General features: G+C 31.2%; 1 protein-coding gene across 1 annotated transcript in view; it reads right to left on the bottom strand.

The window, feature by feature from the left end:
- The window catches only part of LOC148272679 (uncharacterized), a 109,842-nt gene extending 92,991 nt beyond the window's left edge, over positions 1 to 16,851 (bottom strand). Inside the window, exon 1 of the mRNA XM_088239727.1 lies at positions 16,723 to 16,851. Coding sequence (XP_088095853.1) covers positions 16,723 to 16,851 — 129 coding nt within the window. The remainder of the gene's footprint in view (positions 1 to 16,722) is intronic.
- Between the last annotated feature and the right edge of the window lie 3,479 nt (positions 16,852 to 20,330).

Genomic DNA, 20,330 nt, shown 5'->3' with positions numbered 1-20,330 from the left:
TTACCTTGACCTCTATTTCAACTTTCCTGGGTATTAAGAGAGTTGTAACAGAAGGAGTTTTTTCAGATTTAGCCGATTTTCTCATTGACCCCAATTATTTTTTCCTGTTATTTTATTAATATTATATAGCGTATAAAATTGACTACGTTTAAATATAAAATTAATTTAGGTTGGTTTATTTAAGGCTGAGATATACTAGGTAATGTAAAAACTGTTTAATTCCTCCTCGGTTTCCCCTACAATAGATACGAGTACATTCAATATCATTTTATTTTTATTTATGGATGTAGCCACCCCACTGGCCTACAGGCACGTTCCGGAGTGTCTGTGTATTATTAATTATTTTATAAATAATAGTTCATACTTTCACATCAATATATATGTTTAAAAATAAATGTAAAAAAATATCCATCTCTAAACACAAGTTTTCACTCTACAGGCGCCGTGGCGCAGTTGGTTAGACGGCCAACTGTGAAACTGGCGTCGCGGGTTCGATTCCCGCCAGTTGCAAGAAAAAAATCCAAGAAATATTTTTTTCTCAATTGGTCTGGGTGTTGTAGTGTATTTTTCGTTACCTCCTTCCATATCCCCTCTATCCCACCTGCTGATAAGCCTCAAAATAGAGGCTTAGCGGGTTATTCCTTTAAAAAAAAAACACGTAGAAACATTATTACTAAGTCTGTAAATACCAAACATTTGCTAATGTTATACTTACGAGTATTTCGTCAAAAAAAAAAAAATAATATAAATAGTATGAAAAATCCTGCATTACATAGAAAAAATCACAAAAAAACAAATTTTTCAAAATTAATTACCAATTATTGTTTATTTATTTTAATACACGGTGATGCTAAAAAAAGTTTTGAAAAAAGCAACAAATTTTAGTAAGCTAAAAATAAAAATGTTTTTTTTTTTTTAATTTTCATAGTTTTTTGGCTCTTTCACAGCAGGGTTTTTCATAGTATTTTCCCAATGATGAGCATGTCAGTGTCCAAAGTTTTTAATCAAAGATCACTGTTATATTTTTACTCTATTTCAAACAATTTTAACCTAGCTCAGTTATAGTAATATTGATTTGATATTATATTTACTAGTAATTTACGCCATATACTATTCGCAAAGTATAGTATCATAGAAGGAATATAGTATAGGAGATAATAATTATATTTAAATTTATTGTCTCGTGGTAGCCTTATTCGATATTCTTATCTGAAATAACTGGCAGTAAAACACTACCCCTATAAAACAAAAATATATAAAAATGCCGATAGTATCATTTTTACGGCATTTGATGTATCTTTAAGGATCCGAAACTTGACGTTGATAGAACTGCGTAATAAATTAATGGTTAACTTTTGACCGTCTGCTAAAATCGGCACTTAGCGCGGGGATTGTAATTTACGGGCCTGCGTAAAATTTTAAACAAGTTTAGGGTTGTTTTACAGCTTGTAAAAGTTAACTGTTAGGGAATTAACGCTATTTTGTAACTACGAGTTTCTCGGCATCTTACGTTTGGAGTAATTTATTGAACAGTTGGCGTAGTACTAAACTATGTAGTGATTTTGTATTCACCCTTGAAGAACGTGTTTTTTAGAGTTTAACATACTTAAAGCCGGTTGCATTAAAAAAAAATGAGTTAAATAAAAAAAAATTTTTCGTCAAAATTATGAAAATGAATTGCGTTTTAAGAAATTTACTAAAACGGATATTTTCTTTATTTATTTTAAATGCTTTAATAGGGAAATATAAATAAAAAAAATACATTTATTACAAAAGGGGTCTACAAAATACTGTCTAGAAAAAAAAATGCAACTTTTTGGTAGCATAAGAAACATTTCCGGCCCCGTGATTTAATGGTCAGCGCATTTGCCTACCATGCAAGAGGCCTCGGATTCCTGACATGGTTGCTATAAAATATTTTTTAAAAACCAGTCTCTGGACTGGTACCTGAAGCGTAAGACTGATCACCTTACCTTCATGTAACAAAAATGATCAAGATACACTGCGATTGGTGTACCAATGCAGTGCCCTATGCACCATTAGGTACGGAAAGGGAATGATGATGATGATGAAAAAATTTATTTTTGAATTTGTAATTTTGAATTTCCGGAAAAACGGTCATTGCGTTGGCCACACCCCAAATACGTTACAATTCATGTTTATTTTAACCTTTGTTCCAAACCATTTTTTTTTTTAAAAACATCGTCACGAATCTTGACATCACAACTATCAGTGCCAAACGTGTCACGTTTTTCTAGTGACATGTGTTTTTTTAAATTTATTTTTTAAAGTTTTATTTGAAAATATTTTTCCACAATATCCATATTGATTTTAAAAATACAATAATTATTCTAAATCCAGTTTTATCGGTATTCGTAGTACGTGCCCTATTGCATAAATGCTATTGAACAAAATATTAATTATTGGCATGCTTATGTTTAATAACAAAAGTACATTCACGCTATATTCAAGTTATGCTCTACATAGATTAGAATATACTTTTTATAGGATTTTGAATACAAACTATATCAATTTTATTAAAGACTCGCTTGACACCAAACACATGCATGGATACATAAAATGACAAATTAGTAAGAAGGTGTATATGTACATATTGCAATTTTTTTTCACCGACTTTCGAAATTTCCGACTCATTGTTTTGCATTGGGTACCACCTTAGCATCTTCTCTTAGTGCCCTGTCAGGTATCCCCAACGTTGGCAATCACTCTGGCAAAAGTCTCCCTGTCCTGTGCTGCCCGGAAAATCTGCTTCACAGTCCTGAAGCCAGTCCAGTCTCGTATATTTCGCAGCCAGGACATCTGTCTTCTTCCAGCCCCTCTGTGACCCTCAATCTTGCCTTTCAAAATTAAATAAAGCAAGTGGTACTTTTCTCCACGCATTATTTGCCCCAGATATGAAATTTTACAAACTTTTATGGTGGTTAAGAGTTCTTTGTTCGTTCTATCTCGACTAAAGACTTCTGAGTTCGTTATTAGGTCTGTCCAAGATATCTTAAGCATTCTGCGATGCAACCACATCTCAAAAACCTCCAGCCTATTCATAGTGTTCACTTTCAGAGTTCAAGTCTCACAGCCATACAACAATACTGACCACCAATAACATTTTACCAATCTTTGCCTTATTTTCAAGTTGAGATTAGCATTGCAGAAGAGAGATTTTATTTTATGAAAATCAGCTCTTGCTGTCTCAATTCTGCATTTAATTTCTATATCTGGGTCGAGAGTCTCTGTTAGAATGCTGCCGAGGTATTTAAATTTGTCCACCTTTTCAATATCAATACCCTTAAATTTCACCTAAGCATAACAGTGTTAAACTATGAAGAAAGCAATGGGCCCCGAACAAGCAGATAAAAGCTTACATTAGAAGGTGTTGGAAGAAATCATAGAAAAATTGACCTTTTGCATTATTTGTGAAAAACGACAACGCCAGATGTGCCGAGCCAAGATATGCAAAATAAATTTGTCAAGAACATTTATTATATTTCCGTTTGAAACATGACATTCAATCTAATCTTCTTATTCTTATTGTTTTTTAGTCTTCTTCTCTCCACTACTGGATATAAGCCTCTTCCATATCCTTTCATCTTTCTCCGTCGTTTGCTTTTCGTAGCAATTTCTTTCCCCTACGGCGACTATATCATCGGCCTATCTCTTTAGAGGTCTTCCAACACCTTTTTTCCTCTCCCAAGGTCTCCATTTCAAGGTTATAGGAGTCCATTTTGTGGTATCCTGCATTGCCGTTTCACGACGCGGCTCATGATATCCACCACTCCGGTTTGCGTTAAAATGCATAATTTTTCATTCTTTCTCTTAGACTTATAACAAGAATGAGCTTCTGGGTGGGTCGTTGCGTGCATTTGAGCCATTCAACATGTTCTTTATAAGTGTCATCGTCTTCAGTCCATATATCATCACCGGCAGTATGCACGACTTAAGGATGTTTCTTTTTTAACTAATTGGGATGACAATATTTTTTTATTTTTTTATAAATATATTTTTTGTTTTAATTTATTTTTTGTTTTTTTTACAATAAACATAATAATAAAACAGAGTTTTAAAAAAAAAGCATAATTACATAGCAATGATATACATATTAATAAAAATATAGTAAATAAAAAATCCCACAAAGGAATGGCCTCTTCGTGGGTATACAAGAAAATTTTAATGAACTTTTGCTCCTATAATAAATAATGGACAGTTATAATATTTTTGTGTTACATAAGACAGAAAAAATAAAATATTCTGTTAAAGATAATATGGTATTTTTTTATAGTAATTAAAAAAGCAAGAGATTTAAAAAAAAAAAAACACAAAAATATTCCTTATTATTAAAGGGCAAAAAAATAAATCATAGAAAAAAACAGTTCATTTGAATTCAGGATAGTGCAAGTTTTTTAAAAGAATTTTGAAAACTTGGAATTATTAAAATATTATCAGTAAAAAAAGAATTAAACATTTTTGGGCCTATAAAATATGCATGTATCTGTGCGAGCCTCGTTTTACAATGTGGTATTTCTAACACACAATTCCTTCGTTGACTTGATCTATTTTAATGACTTGTAAATAAATTTTGGTTCTTAAATATATATTTTAAACATTGAAAACAATACATTTGTCTTGGATCTAAAGGTTTAGCTTCTTGGAACAATTGGAAAGAGGGAAAAGTTGAGAATTTAGTTAAATTTAACTTCAATATTTTGATACAAAGTTTATATGTGAAGCACTAACTTTGTAGTTATTAATTAGAATAAAATAAATAAAACAACTTTGTTTTAAACCGCTAATTTTTATTTTCCACTGACCGGTTTAAAAGCAAACAAGTTTCTTCGTCAAGGTTTACGTAACTCGGTAGTCAGATGGCAGAAGGGACCATCTGTATTTTTGTTTATGTTTTAGTTTTCAAAAGTTTTAATAATATTTAAGTAAATACACGCAGCAAAAAAATTAAAAAATTAGCATTTAGAATGGTGATTTATTATTGAAAAAAAAACACTAAAATATTTTTGTTTGTGGATTAAAGTCGTGAAATTGAGAAGTATTTCAGCTCTATTGAACATTTTTTAAAATAAAAGATTGGCCCTTCTGCCATCTGACTAGCGAACTAATGTATTGATTCCTTTTTTATTTTTATTATGTTCACTTAATACTACACGTGGACCCAATGAATTAGGTCGTTTTTTCCTTACACGGGTGGTAATTTGTTATCACTATTTTCGAAGTTAGACAGGAGAGGAATAAAATAAATATTGTTTTTTTGGTTATTAATTATAGTTTTCTTATTATGAATCACTTTTTACTTTCTAAGATTTCTAAGTTGTCTCATTTTAATATTTTATTTTCAACATGAAGTTCTTTTAATCCAGTGTCTTTATTAAAGTTATGATTATTTTCTATCAGATGGTTTGCGAATTATGTAAAATTATTATTATTTAAGCATCTTAAGTGTTCTTTTACTCCAATATAAAAATTTCTTTTAGTTTTTCCAATGCAGATTGAAGAAGCTTGTTAGCTTTGAAACCGGTCTGTGTAAAATAAAAATTACTGGTTAAAAACAAAGTTGTTCTATTTATTTTATTACATTATTTTGAGTTTGTCCAAAAGTTTGTAGAACTGGATTCAACTCTGTAGGGATCTGCTTATATAAACATATTACAACAGAGATGAAGAACATTTAAAAGAAAGTTAAATAGAAGTCTAGGCATATACAAGGCTTATGACCTAAAGTTAAGTGGCCATCTCAACCAGCCAATGACAGGTTATAAGCCCTTAACTTACCTTTTCTAAAACGTTCTTAATCTCTGTTAAAATATGTAAATATAAGTAGCTTCCTAATGAGTTGAATCTACTACATGTCTACAAAAATTTAGACTCACTCAAAATACTGTTGATAAATCCACCTGGTCCGTCAAGAAGTATAGAAATTGAAAACCAAATTTTCAGGCGTTGCCTAGTGTTTGTAGGTGAAATAATTCAATCAGATGAATCTCAACCGCATCAACAAAGGTTTCAGCTTTTTAACTTCACAAACATCAACAAATGAAAGAATTGAAGGAATAATATGTTAAATCGTGGGCAGAATGGTGAATGTTACACGGTGTGTAAAGTGGCCACTTAAACCACCCAATGATAGGTCATAAGCCCTGTAGATGTCTAGACTTATATATTACCTTCTCTAAAAAGTTCTACATCTCTGTTGTAATATGTTTATAGTGTTCAAGTTTGCCAAAAACAGCCCAGCTCATTTTAATTGAAGAGTGGTATTTCAAACAGAACTTAGTCAAAATTCATTAATTTTTAAGTAATAAAGCCCAATTATAAGCTGTATAACCAACAAAAAAACTTGTTAAATGACTGTCACTAGGTCCGATAGTATAAAGCTTTAAAATTTTACATCTTTCTTATTAAATTTTGATGGTGGCAAATAACCAAATTTTATTTGATTGAACTGATTGATTGATGAAGAAAAACAGACAAAACCAAAATAGCTTTTTTTTCTCCAAACCCTATTTTTTTATTAAAAATCACATTTGAATTCATCTTGGCAACTCCGATGTTTGATAATTTTTAGGTTGTGCCCCAGATAAATCTATTCATCCACAATTTTAGTGTTTCAATTATTTACTGTGATGATTGCGCTTTCTGTATTCAAAATTGAATCTGATCGACATTTCAAACATGGAACAATCATCACTTTTTATCCCTGCAAAAATGTCGCGAAATAATAGATATGTTTTTTTTTGTCAAATTGGCCTCTAGTTCTCATTAATCTCCTAAATTACTATCCAAGCTCTCCATAAATGATCCCCCAAAGTTCTTAGAAATAGTTCCCTTCTTCATGCTCCTCTTGTTTCATCAATTATAGGGAAAATTGAAATTTATGGTGAACATTCACTAATTTTATTACAATTACGAAATTGCTGAACATAATTCTCCTTATCTTTACATTCTGTGTAACAATATGACTTTTTTTCAATCTAGTATTTAGTTTACTTCTTATCACCGAGAACTAAATTAATTATCGTTCTGTCGTGCTGTATGCAAAAAAAAAAAATAACTCTTAAAAGACTGTGGTAAATAGTCCCTATGCATGCGGTGATGTAATATCTCGTTGCCACAAGCAAAAGACGGAATATTCTATAGTTCAAAGATTTGAAAAAAAAAGAGGTTGCTGTTTGATAATTCGTTTTCTTAGTACGGGTTTACCTACATAGATAGATGCAACAAAATAAATTGAATTGTAAATAAACATGGTATATTATACTCTACTATGGGGAATTATATATCAATATTTAAAAGTGTTTTTTTTTTCTTAAAATGCCTCGTTAATAATATTATTCAAATAATTTATTTAAAAAAACATTAAATTTAGCTCTTTTGTAGCAAAATAAATTAAAAATCATAAATACACCGCTCATTTTACATGCGTGCGTCCGCCATCACTTTTAAGAAAGATATCTGGTGCTGTCAACCAAAACGGAGTGTGGAGGAGACGGTTCCATCATGAATTAGAGGCGCTGTATGGCAAACCCAACATTGCACAATTCATCAAAATAAAAGGATTACAATAGTTGGACCTTGCGCACAGAATGAATGACAACCGTACCTCAAAAAATATTGTTTATACAACTCCGGAAGGCAGACGAAACAGAGGCAGACCAAAATTAGGATTGTTGGATAATGTGGAAAGTGACATTACAGCGGTTGGCCTAAAACATTGAAGATGAGCCGCAGGATGCAGAGACAAATAAAAACAAATTTTGGAGGAGGCCAGAGCCCACAAAAGGCTGTAGCGCCATTTTGATGATAATCTCCCCCATCACTGTCAATAACTGACTAAATCTGTTTCCCATTAACACCGGCCACAGAACAGCGTCTCTGTCTTCCTTGCTATGAGTTTTATCCTTGTGCTCTCTCTTATGCAGATTTATTGCTGTATTGGCGGACATTCATTATTTGCCTAACAGGGATTAAGAAAATGTATTGATATCCAAAAACAACAAATTTACAAATTTTACTTTCCACATCTGGTGTAAAAATGCCCATTTGAAGATTACGAAAAATTCAACTTCATTAAAAAAAATAAGAGAGATATATAACTGAGATGGACCTTACATGCATTTTCAAAATACTTAATGCTATAAGTGATGTCTCATCTCTTTTGCAATCAATTTCTCTTCATGTTCCCAACAATGCCACCAGAAGTCAAAATCTGCTGTTTATTAAATCTTCTAAGTGCAACTTTTGTTTTTATGCCCCCATGTCCAGAATGTGTAGATTGTGTAGACTTGGAATTTTTTATGATATATCTTCCAGCTTTTCGTAGATCTCTTCGCGACTAAAACAGTGTGGGATGAAGTTGTATTGGCATGGTTTAGCTTAAAGTCTTTCTTTTGTTTTAATGAATATATTATATACCATTATTGAATTGCCCTTGTTGGTCTTTGAAACAAAGTTTTATATAATAAGCTTCCTGCCGATGTAAAGAACTCTACCAGTTTGCAGCAAAAAACCAAACGGTTGAAGGATTTCCTCATCAAGAATCAAAACTTCAAGGTGTAAAGTTGTGTTTATCCATTTCAAGTATATTTGTGTTATTTAATTTTAACAGTGGTTGTTTTTGCTGTTTGTTTTAGTGTTTATTTTATATTTTGTGATAATTAACTATTTCAAAAAAAAGATTGTATTAGAAACGCTCCGATAAACTTTTATTTATTATTTTGGCGTGATCTAGATTTTGTTTACTTTTGTATATTAATTTGAATAAATAAAAATAAAAAATAAAAATAAATTTTGTGCAGTTCTTGTATTTATGTTTCTTCATGTAACTGTTGTTATTGGCTTAGACCGTATATAAAATAAATAAAAATATCAAGTCTTGTATCTTATGTCGACTAATGTAACATGACAACCACACAAGAGTTAATAACAAAATGGCTGTTTTATTTACCGCCTATTAGGTATAAACTCTTTTATTAACAGACACATTTTCGTAGCATATCTTCATCTGATTCAAAGTAGTAAAATTTTTGATTGGAACTGCGTTTGAGAACATTATTTATTTCCTAAGGATGTTCTCAACATTTTGTATCCCGGAGCCGTGTAAACACGAGATTATATAACCATGCGATGTGTCCCGGCCCCGTTTTTTCACGTGGTTTATCAGCTGTCTAAAAAAGTGCATTTTATTGACATCTAGTGACTTAAATTAGTCCTTTTATGTTGATTTTGCTGGAAAACTACGTGAAAACACGGGACCGGGACACAAAATATGGTTATTATTATCACGTGTTTACACGGATCCGGGATACAAACCACAAAAAAAAGGAGTGAGGCCCTGTATATGTGCGAACAGTGCAATGTGGCTCTCCACAAAAGCCAATGTTGGCAGAACTATCAAAAACTGATTTATTTGATTATATCAAATAAATCTGAGAAGTTTCAACTGATTTAACTTAGAATTTTCATAATTATGATATTTTTAAGAAACCCTTCACAAAGCATGAAATTTCACAAAAATGGGCCGGGCACAGGGTAAATTCTATATGTGTTCGGCCGGTACTCAAAGTGTTAAAGGGTATATCGATAATAATTAATACCCTCATACGCGATTTATTTATAAATATAAAATAAACACACAAATAAGCAGGTCAAAAGAAAATTGCCACAGCGGAAGGTAATTGCTTTTTTTCACAATGCTTTCAACAACTCATAAATGGTATTTTTACCAACAAATAACTTTGAAAGTCGTAACTGAATTCAAGATAAGAAAAATATGCTTGAACATGTTTCAGTTTTATTATCAGAAACGTTGTTTTGTTCTCTTTTAAGCTGAAAAAAACTGAAAAGTTTTAATTATATTTTTCCACAACCGCAGTTTGTTATGAAGTTATCTTAATTAAAAACAAAAAATCTGTGAGGGTTGGTCATAACTCTTATCGTAGATTATTCTTAACATTTCGTAACTAATCTTTATAAGATCTCATTAAAACCATTTGCCTGGTTTTTCCGTTAACAGTATTTTGCCCTACATCAAAACGGCAAAAATAGTACTACATTCATTTCATTGCCAAAATTTTTATATCTACGTGCAGAAGTTAAAAATACAAACATTACAGGAAAACATCACAAACTACGAATACCAATATAAACACGTGAAAAGAATTTATAAAAAAATAATTGCATATTCTAAATCAATTTCGAATTTGTGAATAAATGTGTTTAAGCATGATTTAAAAAAAAAATGTTTCAAAATATGTCTTAACAAAAACGCGAACTGTTTGGTCTTAACAATAGTGACGTCAAGATTTGTGAATATGTTCCAATTCAATTTAAACGATCACAAACAAGGTTCGAAATTAAACCTTGGGCTTGGCCAATGTAATGAACCGTTTTTGCGGCAATTTAAAATTATTAATTTAAAAATATTTTTTATTGTAGTCGTTTTTCTCGACAGTACTTCATAAACCCTTATTAATATTTCATTGAAAAAAACTTGTTATTTCTTTATTATAACTTTTTTTCTTAAATGCGTTTCCCTAGTGAGAATGACTCTTATATTAAGAGTATTAATTTAAAAATAAAACGTATTTAAGAAAAATATATTTTCAATTGGCCACCGTACATCGATAAACGATAAGACAAGGTTGGGTAAATTTTCTAAGTTTGAGACTAGCAAAAATTTTCTGTATCACCAATTCATTAATTCACTCATTAAATGAAATGACTAACTATATCCTTTATTGCTTTCCACCCTTCTTTTTATTTCCTTATAATGTAATTTGGTGTTTTGATTTATTTTTTCAAATCATTTAAACTGTTATTGCGTCGTAACATTAATATTAACTTTCGTTAATACTTTATTTTAATTTTATTTATTAAAAAAAACAACAGCCATTAAAACAATTTTTTTTTTACAAATAAACCAAAATTATAGGCTTATTATAGTTTTTTATACATTACTAAATACAATGTCAAAAAAATAAGAAAAAAAGCGTACATTAAAATAGCCACTCCGTATTATTACACACGTAAAAAATAAATAAATTATAACAATAGCAATGAAAATAATAAAAGAAAAAGTTTTTTGTTTACTCGGACCTAAAAATCTTTTTGCTGGCGGATCCATACGGAGTAATACGGAGTTATCAGCTCTTCTTTCTTTCTTCTTTCAAACAAGAGAAAATAATTACAATATTGAAGTGTACGAAAAATAAAATATTAGAAAGGTAAAGTTAGATTAAATTATAATATTTTTTTTTAATTAGGGTTCTAGAATTTTCTTAAAATTTGTGTAAAGTGAGAAAATATTATTCAGCAAAAAACGTGTTATAATTATTGAAAATTCTGGGCAAAGATGCATTCTTATTATTATTCGTGCTTGTTTTTATTCATAAACCACATTTCAATAACTGTTAATAATTAAAAAATTACAACACGGATGGAGAATACCGTAAAAAGGGAATATGGAAGTCTAGGCATTTACAGGGCTTATGACCTGTCATTGGCTGGTTCAAGAGGCCACTTTACACACTGTATAACATTCACCATTTTTTCCTATGTTTAAACATCCATATTTCTTCGATTCTTCCATTTGTTGGTTTTAGTTCACTCAAGATGAATCTCTTCACAACGATAAAGGTTTCGGCTCATTAACTTCACTAAAATCAACAAATGGAAGAATTGAAGAAATATGGATGTTTAAACATAGGCAAAAATGGTGAAGGTTATACAGTTGTAAAGTGGCCACTTAATCCAGTCAATGACAGGTCATAAGCCCTGTAAATGCCTAGACTTCCATATTCCCTTTTTACGGTATTCTCCATCCCTGTTGTAATTTGTTTATCGTAATGATTCCCGAGGGGGTGAAATCCAGTCTTTTGTTTACGAACATTTGGACAAACTCAAATATTGTAACTGTTAATAAAGTTTGATTTTTGAATGGTTCCATATTAATTTTAATGGTTGCGTTATTTTGTATATTGGATATATGTTACAACATAATAACGCATTGTGAGTGTAAAACCAAAGAAAATACCAATGTTTAATTTTTGAGGTTTATATGCAAAACGATCACATTTATCAAAGATTTAACATGTAAAATCAAAGTTAGTTTAAATTAAAACATTAAGAGCTTGTCCAGAAAGAGTGAATTCACTTCGATTCTTTTGTGCGTAATACGCGCCACTGATGCATCCAGAAGGAGCGTACTAAAGCGCGAGCATTTAGGGACAAAATAAGTCGGTAGAAAACATGTAGTTGAACGAAGGGCACTTGATATGTGCATTCGTTCTAGAGTTCGTGCTTCAACCGGACGCAACAAGGCGTCTCTAGTATCTCGACTTATGCGCAATACGCGCGAATCAAGCGCGAGTCGAGAGTTTGGCAAAGTGCACGCAATTTACGCGCATAATTAGAATTCGCGCGATGCTTGTGGACGCAATGTATTGGTGCCTAGTATCTCGCTAACGCGCAAATGAATTCGCGCGAATCCCCCCCTTCTGGATAAACTCTAAGCCATAAATTAAAAAAAAATAATTAAACCCAGTTTTTCAAACAAAGCAAAATTGTCTACTGCGACACTGTACAAATCCAAAGTACAAAACTCATCATAAAAACTTAAGTGCAAATGAATTCGCGCGAAACGTTTCGCGGTGAATTCTCCTCTTCTAGATAAGCTCTAAGGCATAAATTAAAAAAAAAAAACTTAAAATCCAATTTTTCAAAAAAAATAAATTATCTACTGTGACATGGTACAAATCCTAAATACAAAACGTTACATTTATGTCTATACCAAAAATATTAACTCTGATGATGGACGCTGTAATGCAATCTAAGAAGTCGGAAAAAAGTGCAAACAACACACTGCATTATAACCCCGAAAAACCAACATTCTCGAAAACTTCATTCTACTGTCCACACCTCCAAGATATTTTCTGCAAATGAAATGTCGCTGAATACGGCATAAGGTTTCTTAAAATTTGCTGTGAAAACCGGAAAATTTTTTCAGGTATTGAGTTAAACTCCGGCCAGCCAGATCATATTTTCATTGGAGTCCGTAATTGAGTACGGTGTTTGTTTCCATTCCCAAATTGATTAAGGACTCAACTGACATTCTGCTAATTCACTTATCTCATCTCAAGACGACCGCTTTCCTTCTAATAAAACGAACTTACCGATAATATGATAAGATTACCGAACCTTCATTCAAGTTGTCAAAAAGTTTATCTACCTTAATTGTTTTACTGCCTCTGAATTAATGCATAATAATTGTTCTGATACAGACGGATAGTGGTACCAATAAACATGTCGAGTTTTTCTTGTGACATTTTTTCACCAAATCAAATATAAACTGGGGTAGGCGCAAGGTAATTTCACGCTGCTGTAGCACCCAAGCGGTTTATGACAGTGCATTCATGTTTTGACACGTGTCAGTCTGTTATATTGTTATTAATTCTACCGAAGCATATTATTTTACGTCACAGTTAAAACAAGTCATTGAAATTGAATTCAAACTTAACAGTATTATTGCTCTGTATTTGGCTGGAAAATCGCAACCAGCCATAAATTATTGAGCTACGACATTAACATGTGAACAAAATGTTTGTGTATCGGACCATTTCATATTACAATGATACTGGAAGCATAAAAAAACGCTTTGAAGGTGGACATCCAAAAACAGTAACATTGACATAAATAGTTCGGAAGATAAACGCCAGAATTCAACGTGATCCACGACAAAGCGCAGTTCCATTGGCAAAAAATCTCAATGTGTCTTCTCATGCATGGGGCGCAAATAAAAAAAATAACTTCAATTAAAGTCCTACAAAATACAAAAATTGCAAGAGTAAACGCCTGCACAAAAGGCAATTTGCCCAGCAGGAGCAAAGATGGTAAAACACTTGCCCGTTGAAATATAAAATTTGGTATTTTCTGTTGAAAAAAATTTACGTTACAGCAATATGTAAACAAACAAACGATCAGGTATGGTAACACCGCAAATTAAGTCAATTTATACCAGTGAATTGCTCTGCAAAAGCAAGCGCCTGCATCAGTGATGGTTTGGGCCACGGTTACTGCCACAAGACGCTCACCACCCATTTTCATTGAACAGGGCGTAAAGGTTAATCAATAAACCTACCGTTAAAATATTTTAAATAATCGTTGTTACCTTGGGCACGTAAAAAAATTGGTAGAAATTATTGGACATTTCAACAAGACTCGGCACCGTCTAATAAAGCCCGTGAAACCTAACGTTTTTTACAAGAAAAAGTTCTCCATATTCCCCGGACTCAAACCCAATGGACTTTCCCATATTATCTATTCTAGAGGCTTAAGTATCAGCTAAAAAGTATGAGACGGTTGACGCCTCAAAGATTGCTCTTTGCCAAGAATGAGACAAAATACCATCAGCCCACATTCGTCCAGCATGTAAAGCCTTCTTGAACAGACGCGATGTTTTATCTGCGCTAAAGGTTGCTACATCAAACAATAACATTATTATAAAATTAGAATGTTTTAACAATATCCTAAAGTTTTTCATTTAAAAAAATCAAAATTGACAAAATTGCAGAATATTTAATTGATACTACTTCAATTGCCGACCCCCGTATTGCTATAAAATAAAGATATATTTTTTTCATCGTCACTTTGAATAATGTTGTGCTACGTGAAATAAGTTTTTGATATGCGTGTGATAAATGGATTTCTTTATTTGGTATAATATATTTAATGACAAACGTCAATAAAACAATCATTTTAGAAGCATATGTACCATTTTGAGTAAGAATCTATTATATTTATTCAGGCGGAATAGTATATTAAATGATCATAGTGAATTTATAAGATCTTTCGAATCGATTAATATGGGACGAGAATTCTCATGAAATAAATTATTTGACTCTTTAATTTAAATAAATGTTGAAATGAAAATAAAATTTCACGAAAATATAAACAGTTTTTATTTATCCGGCGTCTTAAAGAAAAATCGGCTTTAACAGGTCAAAAACGGAAAAATAATATTCCCTTTTCCCTCGAGTGCTTTTTAACCGTCATAACTTTTAAATCTTTTCAAGCTCAAACTATGTCAACCATAACGAAAAAAATAATTTCTCTTTTTCCTAACGCACTTCTCCGACGCCTTAAGTTCAACAAAAGACCGTGAGCAAAAAATTCATTTTGAAAAGGGAAAAAATTCTGACACTTAAATAACAAAAGCCTTCAGTTTTTGTGACTTTAAGAGAGAAAATGTTTGATTTAAATTTGACAATCATACTTGCCATTTGAAAGTACTTTGTATGATATTTATAAAAAAATCAGTGGCTTAATGAAGAAAATAAATCATTTGAATTAATGTTGAACCAAAGTGTTTCAAAATAACTTTTATTTTGAATACCTTATTTTGTGTGCGGTTATATTACATCGTGCAAGCAATAGACGAATATTCTAAAGTTCAGACATTTGAAAAAAAATTGTAGAAGAATTCAGAAAAAATATTTGTATTTTGGCAACTTAAGAGATATTTTACTCTAATATTGAAGTTTATTTTAGTTTTTTTAATGTAGATTGAATTACAATTTAATTGAAAGATGCAAAATTTATTATATTTATAGTTTGTCTTTAAATAACTTTGTCTGAACAATCTTCCTATATTATTAGTTGCGTAGAATGCTGGTTAAGTGCTTGATGGTAAGAAATAAGGTAATTGTTTAGAAAAATTGTCATTTATAAAATAATCCGCCTCCATTGTTTGGGTGGGTAAGCTTTATTTATTGCGGGAGTAGAATATAAATAAAAAATAAGTGAACAACATTTTGAAATTGCCAAATTTTTGTAGACAAGGACTGGATTCAACTCCCCTGGGAGCTGTTTATATTAACATGTTACAACAGAGATGAAGAACATTTAAGAGAAGGTAATATAGAAGTCTAGGCGTCTACAGGGCTTATGACCTGTCAATGGCTGGTTAAAGTGGCCAATTTACACACTGTGTAACATTCACCATTATTAAACCAGTCATTGACAGGTCATAAGCCCTGTAAATGCCTAGAATTCTATATTACCTTCTTTTAAATGTTCTTCATTTCTTTTGTAATATGTTTAAAAATAAGTGGTTAAAAACAAGGTTGTTTTTATTCATTTTATTATAAATAAACATAAAGTTAGTGTTTCAAATATAAAAATAAGAAGAACGGGTGCTTTTGTTTCTATTATTTGCCCAAATATTTCAATTTTGAAGCCATTTCTAACTAGGTGGTTGTAGAAAACTAAATTATGGAAATTCGGAATGAAATTGTGTTAGACCGGAGTTCTTACTTTGGGCTGCTAAATTACTTATTCCTGAATCTGCGCAACGCCAACTCGGTTACACATTTTAAAATTAGAAACTATTTAAATTAATCACATTTCCTGAAAGGTTGTTCAGATTTACAATAAGTCTCTCTGGGTTATCATTTTATGTGTCATTCGCTTTATTCCGATGTTTAAGATTGCATTACATCGTCCATTACATATTAGTGCATTACGTTACATATATATTTGTACGTAACGTAATGCACTAATAATTTGCTCTAGGTCGCAGTCGTCACTATATTGTGCATCTTCTTTTTTTTCTTTTTCAGCCTTTTGTCCTCCATTAGTCGATATAAGCTTCCTCTATATCCTTCCATTTATTTTGGTCGGTTGCTGCTTGCAGACATTTTTTACCTTCCACAGCGGTTTTGTCGTCGGAGTATCTCTGTTGAGGTCTTCCGGCGCCTTTCTTATTCTCACAATGTCTTCACCTTCACATGGAAATTTCAGGGGTCCATCTTGTGGGGTCTTGTCTCCCAACATGCCCTGCCTATATCTCCTTCAGTCTTGTTACGCAATCCATGATATCCACTTTTCTGGTTTTGTTCCTAATTTTCTGATTTCTTACTCTGTCTCTTAGGCTTTTACCAAGGATAGATCTTTCCATCGGTTACTGTGTGCATTTGAGCTTTTTACATTTCTTTTTGTAAAAGCCATGGTCTCTAATGCGGATGTTGTCACTGGCAGTACACATGATTAATATGCTTTTCTTTTCAGACAAATCGGAATCTCATTATTTTTTAGTTTGTGTCTAATTTTTCTAAAAGCTGCCTAACTCATTTCTATTCTTCTGGGCAGCTCCATTGATTGCTTTTTTGCCCAGTTTTATCTTATCTTCAAGATATATGTATTTATATTCAATTTTGAGGTTTTTATTGTTAACAGTGATGATTTTGTGTTCTGGACTTATATTTTTTTGTTTTTGTAATATTCATATTCAGACCAATTTTACTTGAAACCTCATGCAATTCGTTTATCTTATTATTCGATTCATCAACGCTTTCACTTAAAACTATGATGTCATCAGCAAATCTAAGGTGACTCAAATATGTGCCATCTGCCTTCACCTTCTTGTTATCCCAGTTAATGGTTTAAAATATATCATCTAGGGCTAACGTGAAGAGCTTTGGTAAAATTGTGTCACCTTGTCGCGCACCTTTTTGTGTTTTTATTTTGTCAGTCTTAGTGTCGTCATCAATTATACATTTATTTATTTTATTTATTTATACAAACATTTCATATTTTATAAAAAGGCACCAAAAACACTCACTCAGAGACAAATTCTGCTTGTGCTAGAAGTAGGCTTAGTATATGAAAGGTCGGCAAGCCAGAAATATTAGTATGCTCATGTTGCAATCGGTTCCTATATGGGCAAATGCCTGTTTAAAGAAACTAGTTTATTGCGGCAAATACGGTTATTGAATATGTTTCCTATAAATAAAAATAATATTGAAGAAACAGAAAAACAGTTATAGCCCAAAAGAGAAAAAAAATATTGTTCAAAAATAGATATGTACCTATACATAAATATATAAATATTTCTGCACATATTTTTAAAATTAAATTTATAAATGATTTGATGGAATTGCAAAATATTTAGATTACTATCCTCAATAAATTCTCAGATTCCTTACTTCCAATGTCTGTCAATCAAATCGTAATTTTCTTTTTCAATACTCATTGTTTATCAGATTTCCATTTAAAATCAATGATACGCACAACTCGATTGGGAAGGAAGTGATCAAGATTTATAAATATGCCGGCAACGTGAATAGAGATAATGGGATTCCAGTTAGTTATAAAAAAATAAAAGCGTATGTTGTGAAACGACACAGATTTAAAATTAACAAGTTGAATACAGAAACAATTATGACACTGTACAAATCCTAAGCACATAACGTTACACCTATATATCAAAACTATTTATTCAATCAGAGTTTCGAAAAGATAGTCATTATATTTCAGCGAAACGTTTGATTGATTGTTTTGCTTCCATTAATCATAGCGTGCTTTACCAAAAATATATAATGTATTTTATAAATGTTTGGTCTCGAGAGTGAGGTTGTAAGGTATTCATAAAAATGCCATCAAAAGAATAATAAATATGAATAAGCAATTTAAGCATTAGTCAACTGCGATACAATAATCGTGCATGTTAAAATACCGTTGATTTCCTTCGTACACGAAAATAAAAATACACAAAAACTCTTTTGTAAATTGACGTATTTTTAAAGGAAATACGTTTCCATTTATGACATGCATGCTAAAGATACCACACGTCTAACACTATCCAACGACCTATTTCACCTTGTTGGGGGCTCATTTTTATATGAAAGTAAAGTTTCAATGTTGTGGGCTTATTTTTATATGAAAGTAAAGGAAAAGATTTCGGGAGGGATTTGTGCTGAGATCGCAATCATAATAATAATTATAATTAATAATTTTAAAATTTGTTAAAAACCACTTTTACTTTACAGTTATACATCATATAAATTTAAAGTTATATTTCATTGAAGGTGACATGGTTGGTAACATGAAAAGAAATTGATTGCAACAGAGATGGGCCATCACTTTGAGCATTTAGTATTTTGAAAATCCATATAAGGTCCACCTCCGTTATACACCCGTTTTCCTTAATAGAAACAGATTAAGACATCGCTCTTTTTGAACATAGGAATAATAATCCTTTCGCAATCCGAGCAATCGGAATACTTTTCTAAGACAATGTTAAATTTCAATGGGACTGAGAAATACAATATGACAGACAAAAAAATCTAAAATAAATATTTCGTGTGACACGGTCACAAAATCGTTTGGTTAAATTATGCTGAGGTTTAGCCGACATTATTTTACATTCCCTATTAACAAAATAAGATTACCAATGCGTCCTAAAACTTGTTTTACGTGGATTTTAAAGCGTAAAATGATTATGTAAAATGATGATAAAAAAGTATGTTCTTAATAAACTTTGATATTGAATTTCATATGATATGATTAGTTTAGTTTCTTAAATTTAGTATATAAAACACAAATAATGATTTGGAGATTGTACTTTCTTAGTAATAAACCACAAGGAAAATTAAGAAAATAAATGTGGTCAGTTAGTCGTATAATATTGAAACATTTAAGTTTGTAAGTAAAAATTCTTGATGGAAGTTCATTGTAATTTATTATATAAATAAAACACGAGTGATACTTTAATCCACATTTGTGTATCCAAATTTGTGGATTAAAGTATCACTCTTGTTTTATTTATATAATAAAAAAATAAAAAAAAAGTAAAATATTGAATGTAAAGCTCGTGGGTTTAATTTTCTTAGAATTCTCACGGAGTGTAAGGATATTATAAATATTACTGTTGACGAAAAACGAGAAAAATAGAATACATTTTTATGTTTCTTGGGAAGAAGACTATTTTTCTAAAAATAGTTAGTTTATTTTTTTTACTAAATAAGTCCAGCTTTCTTAATTTTTAATGCTCACAAACAATGATGAATTCAACTTATGCTGAAATCATTCAATTAATAAACTGATTTATGTATAGTGTGATATCAAATATTTATATTATAAATCGGGTTGTGGTCCCGTGGGTAGTGTTGCAAATTTGCGAATCAGAAGTCCGAGGTTTGAACCCCACTCTACCCCAACTATATTGTTCATTTTCTAAAAGTGAGTTATTTACAACTCATTCTAGACAAAGATTCATTGACCTTGATTATTTTTTGATACTTGGACACACATGAGGACGATGATTTAGAAATCTAGGCATTTTTAAAGCTTAGGAGCCGCCAGAGATTAGTTTTATTGATTAATTTTGGTCGGGAAATTCAAGTGTACTATATTTGGGAAATTATGTTATTTAATATGTATATATATTAAAGTTTAATACACAATAACAAGTTGATAACGTTAATTTTACGTATGATTGGCAAACTCGCCAAACACTAGAATTCAAGGCAGAC

The sequence above is a fragment of the Micrasema longulum genome, unplaced genomic scaffold (assembly GCF_059751315.1).
Source record: "Micrasema longulum isolate JH-2025_06_02 unplaced genomic scaffold, ASM5975131v1 h1tg002239l, whole genome shotgun sequence".
In the NCBI taxonomy this organism is placed as follows: Eukaryota; Metazoa; Arthropoda; class Insecta; order Trichoptera; family Brachycentridae; genus Micrasema; species Micrasema longulum.
Note: the sequence above shows the minus strand (reverse complement) of the source record. Positions and strands in the feature narration are given on the sequence as shown.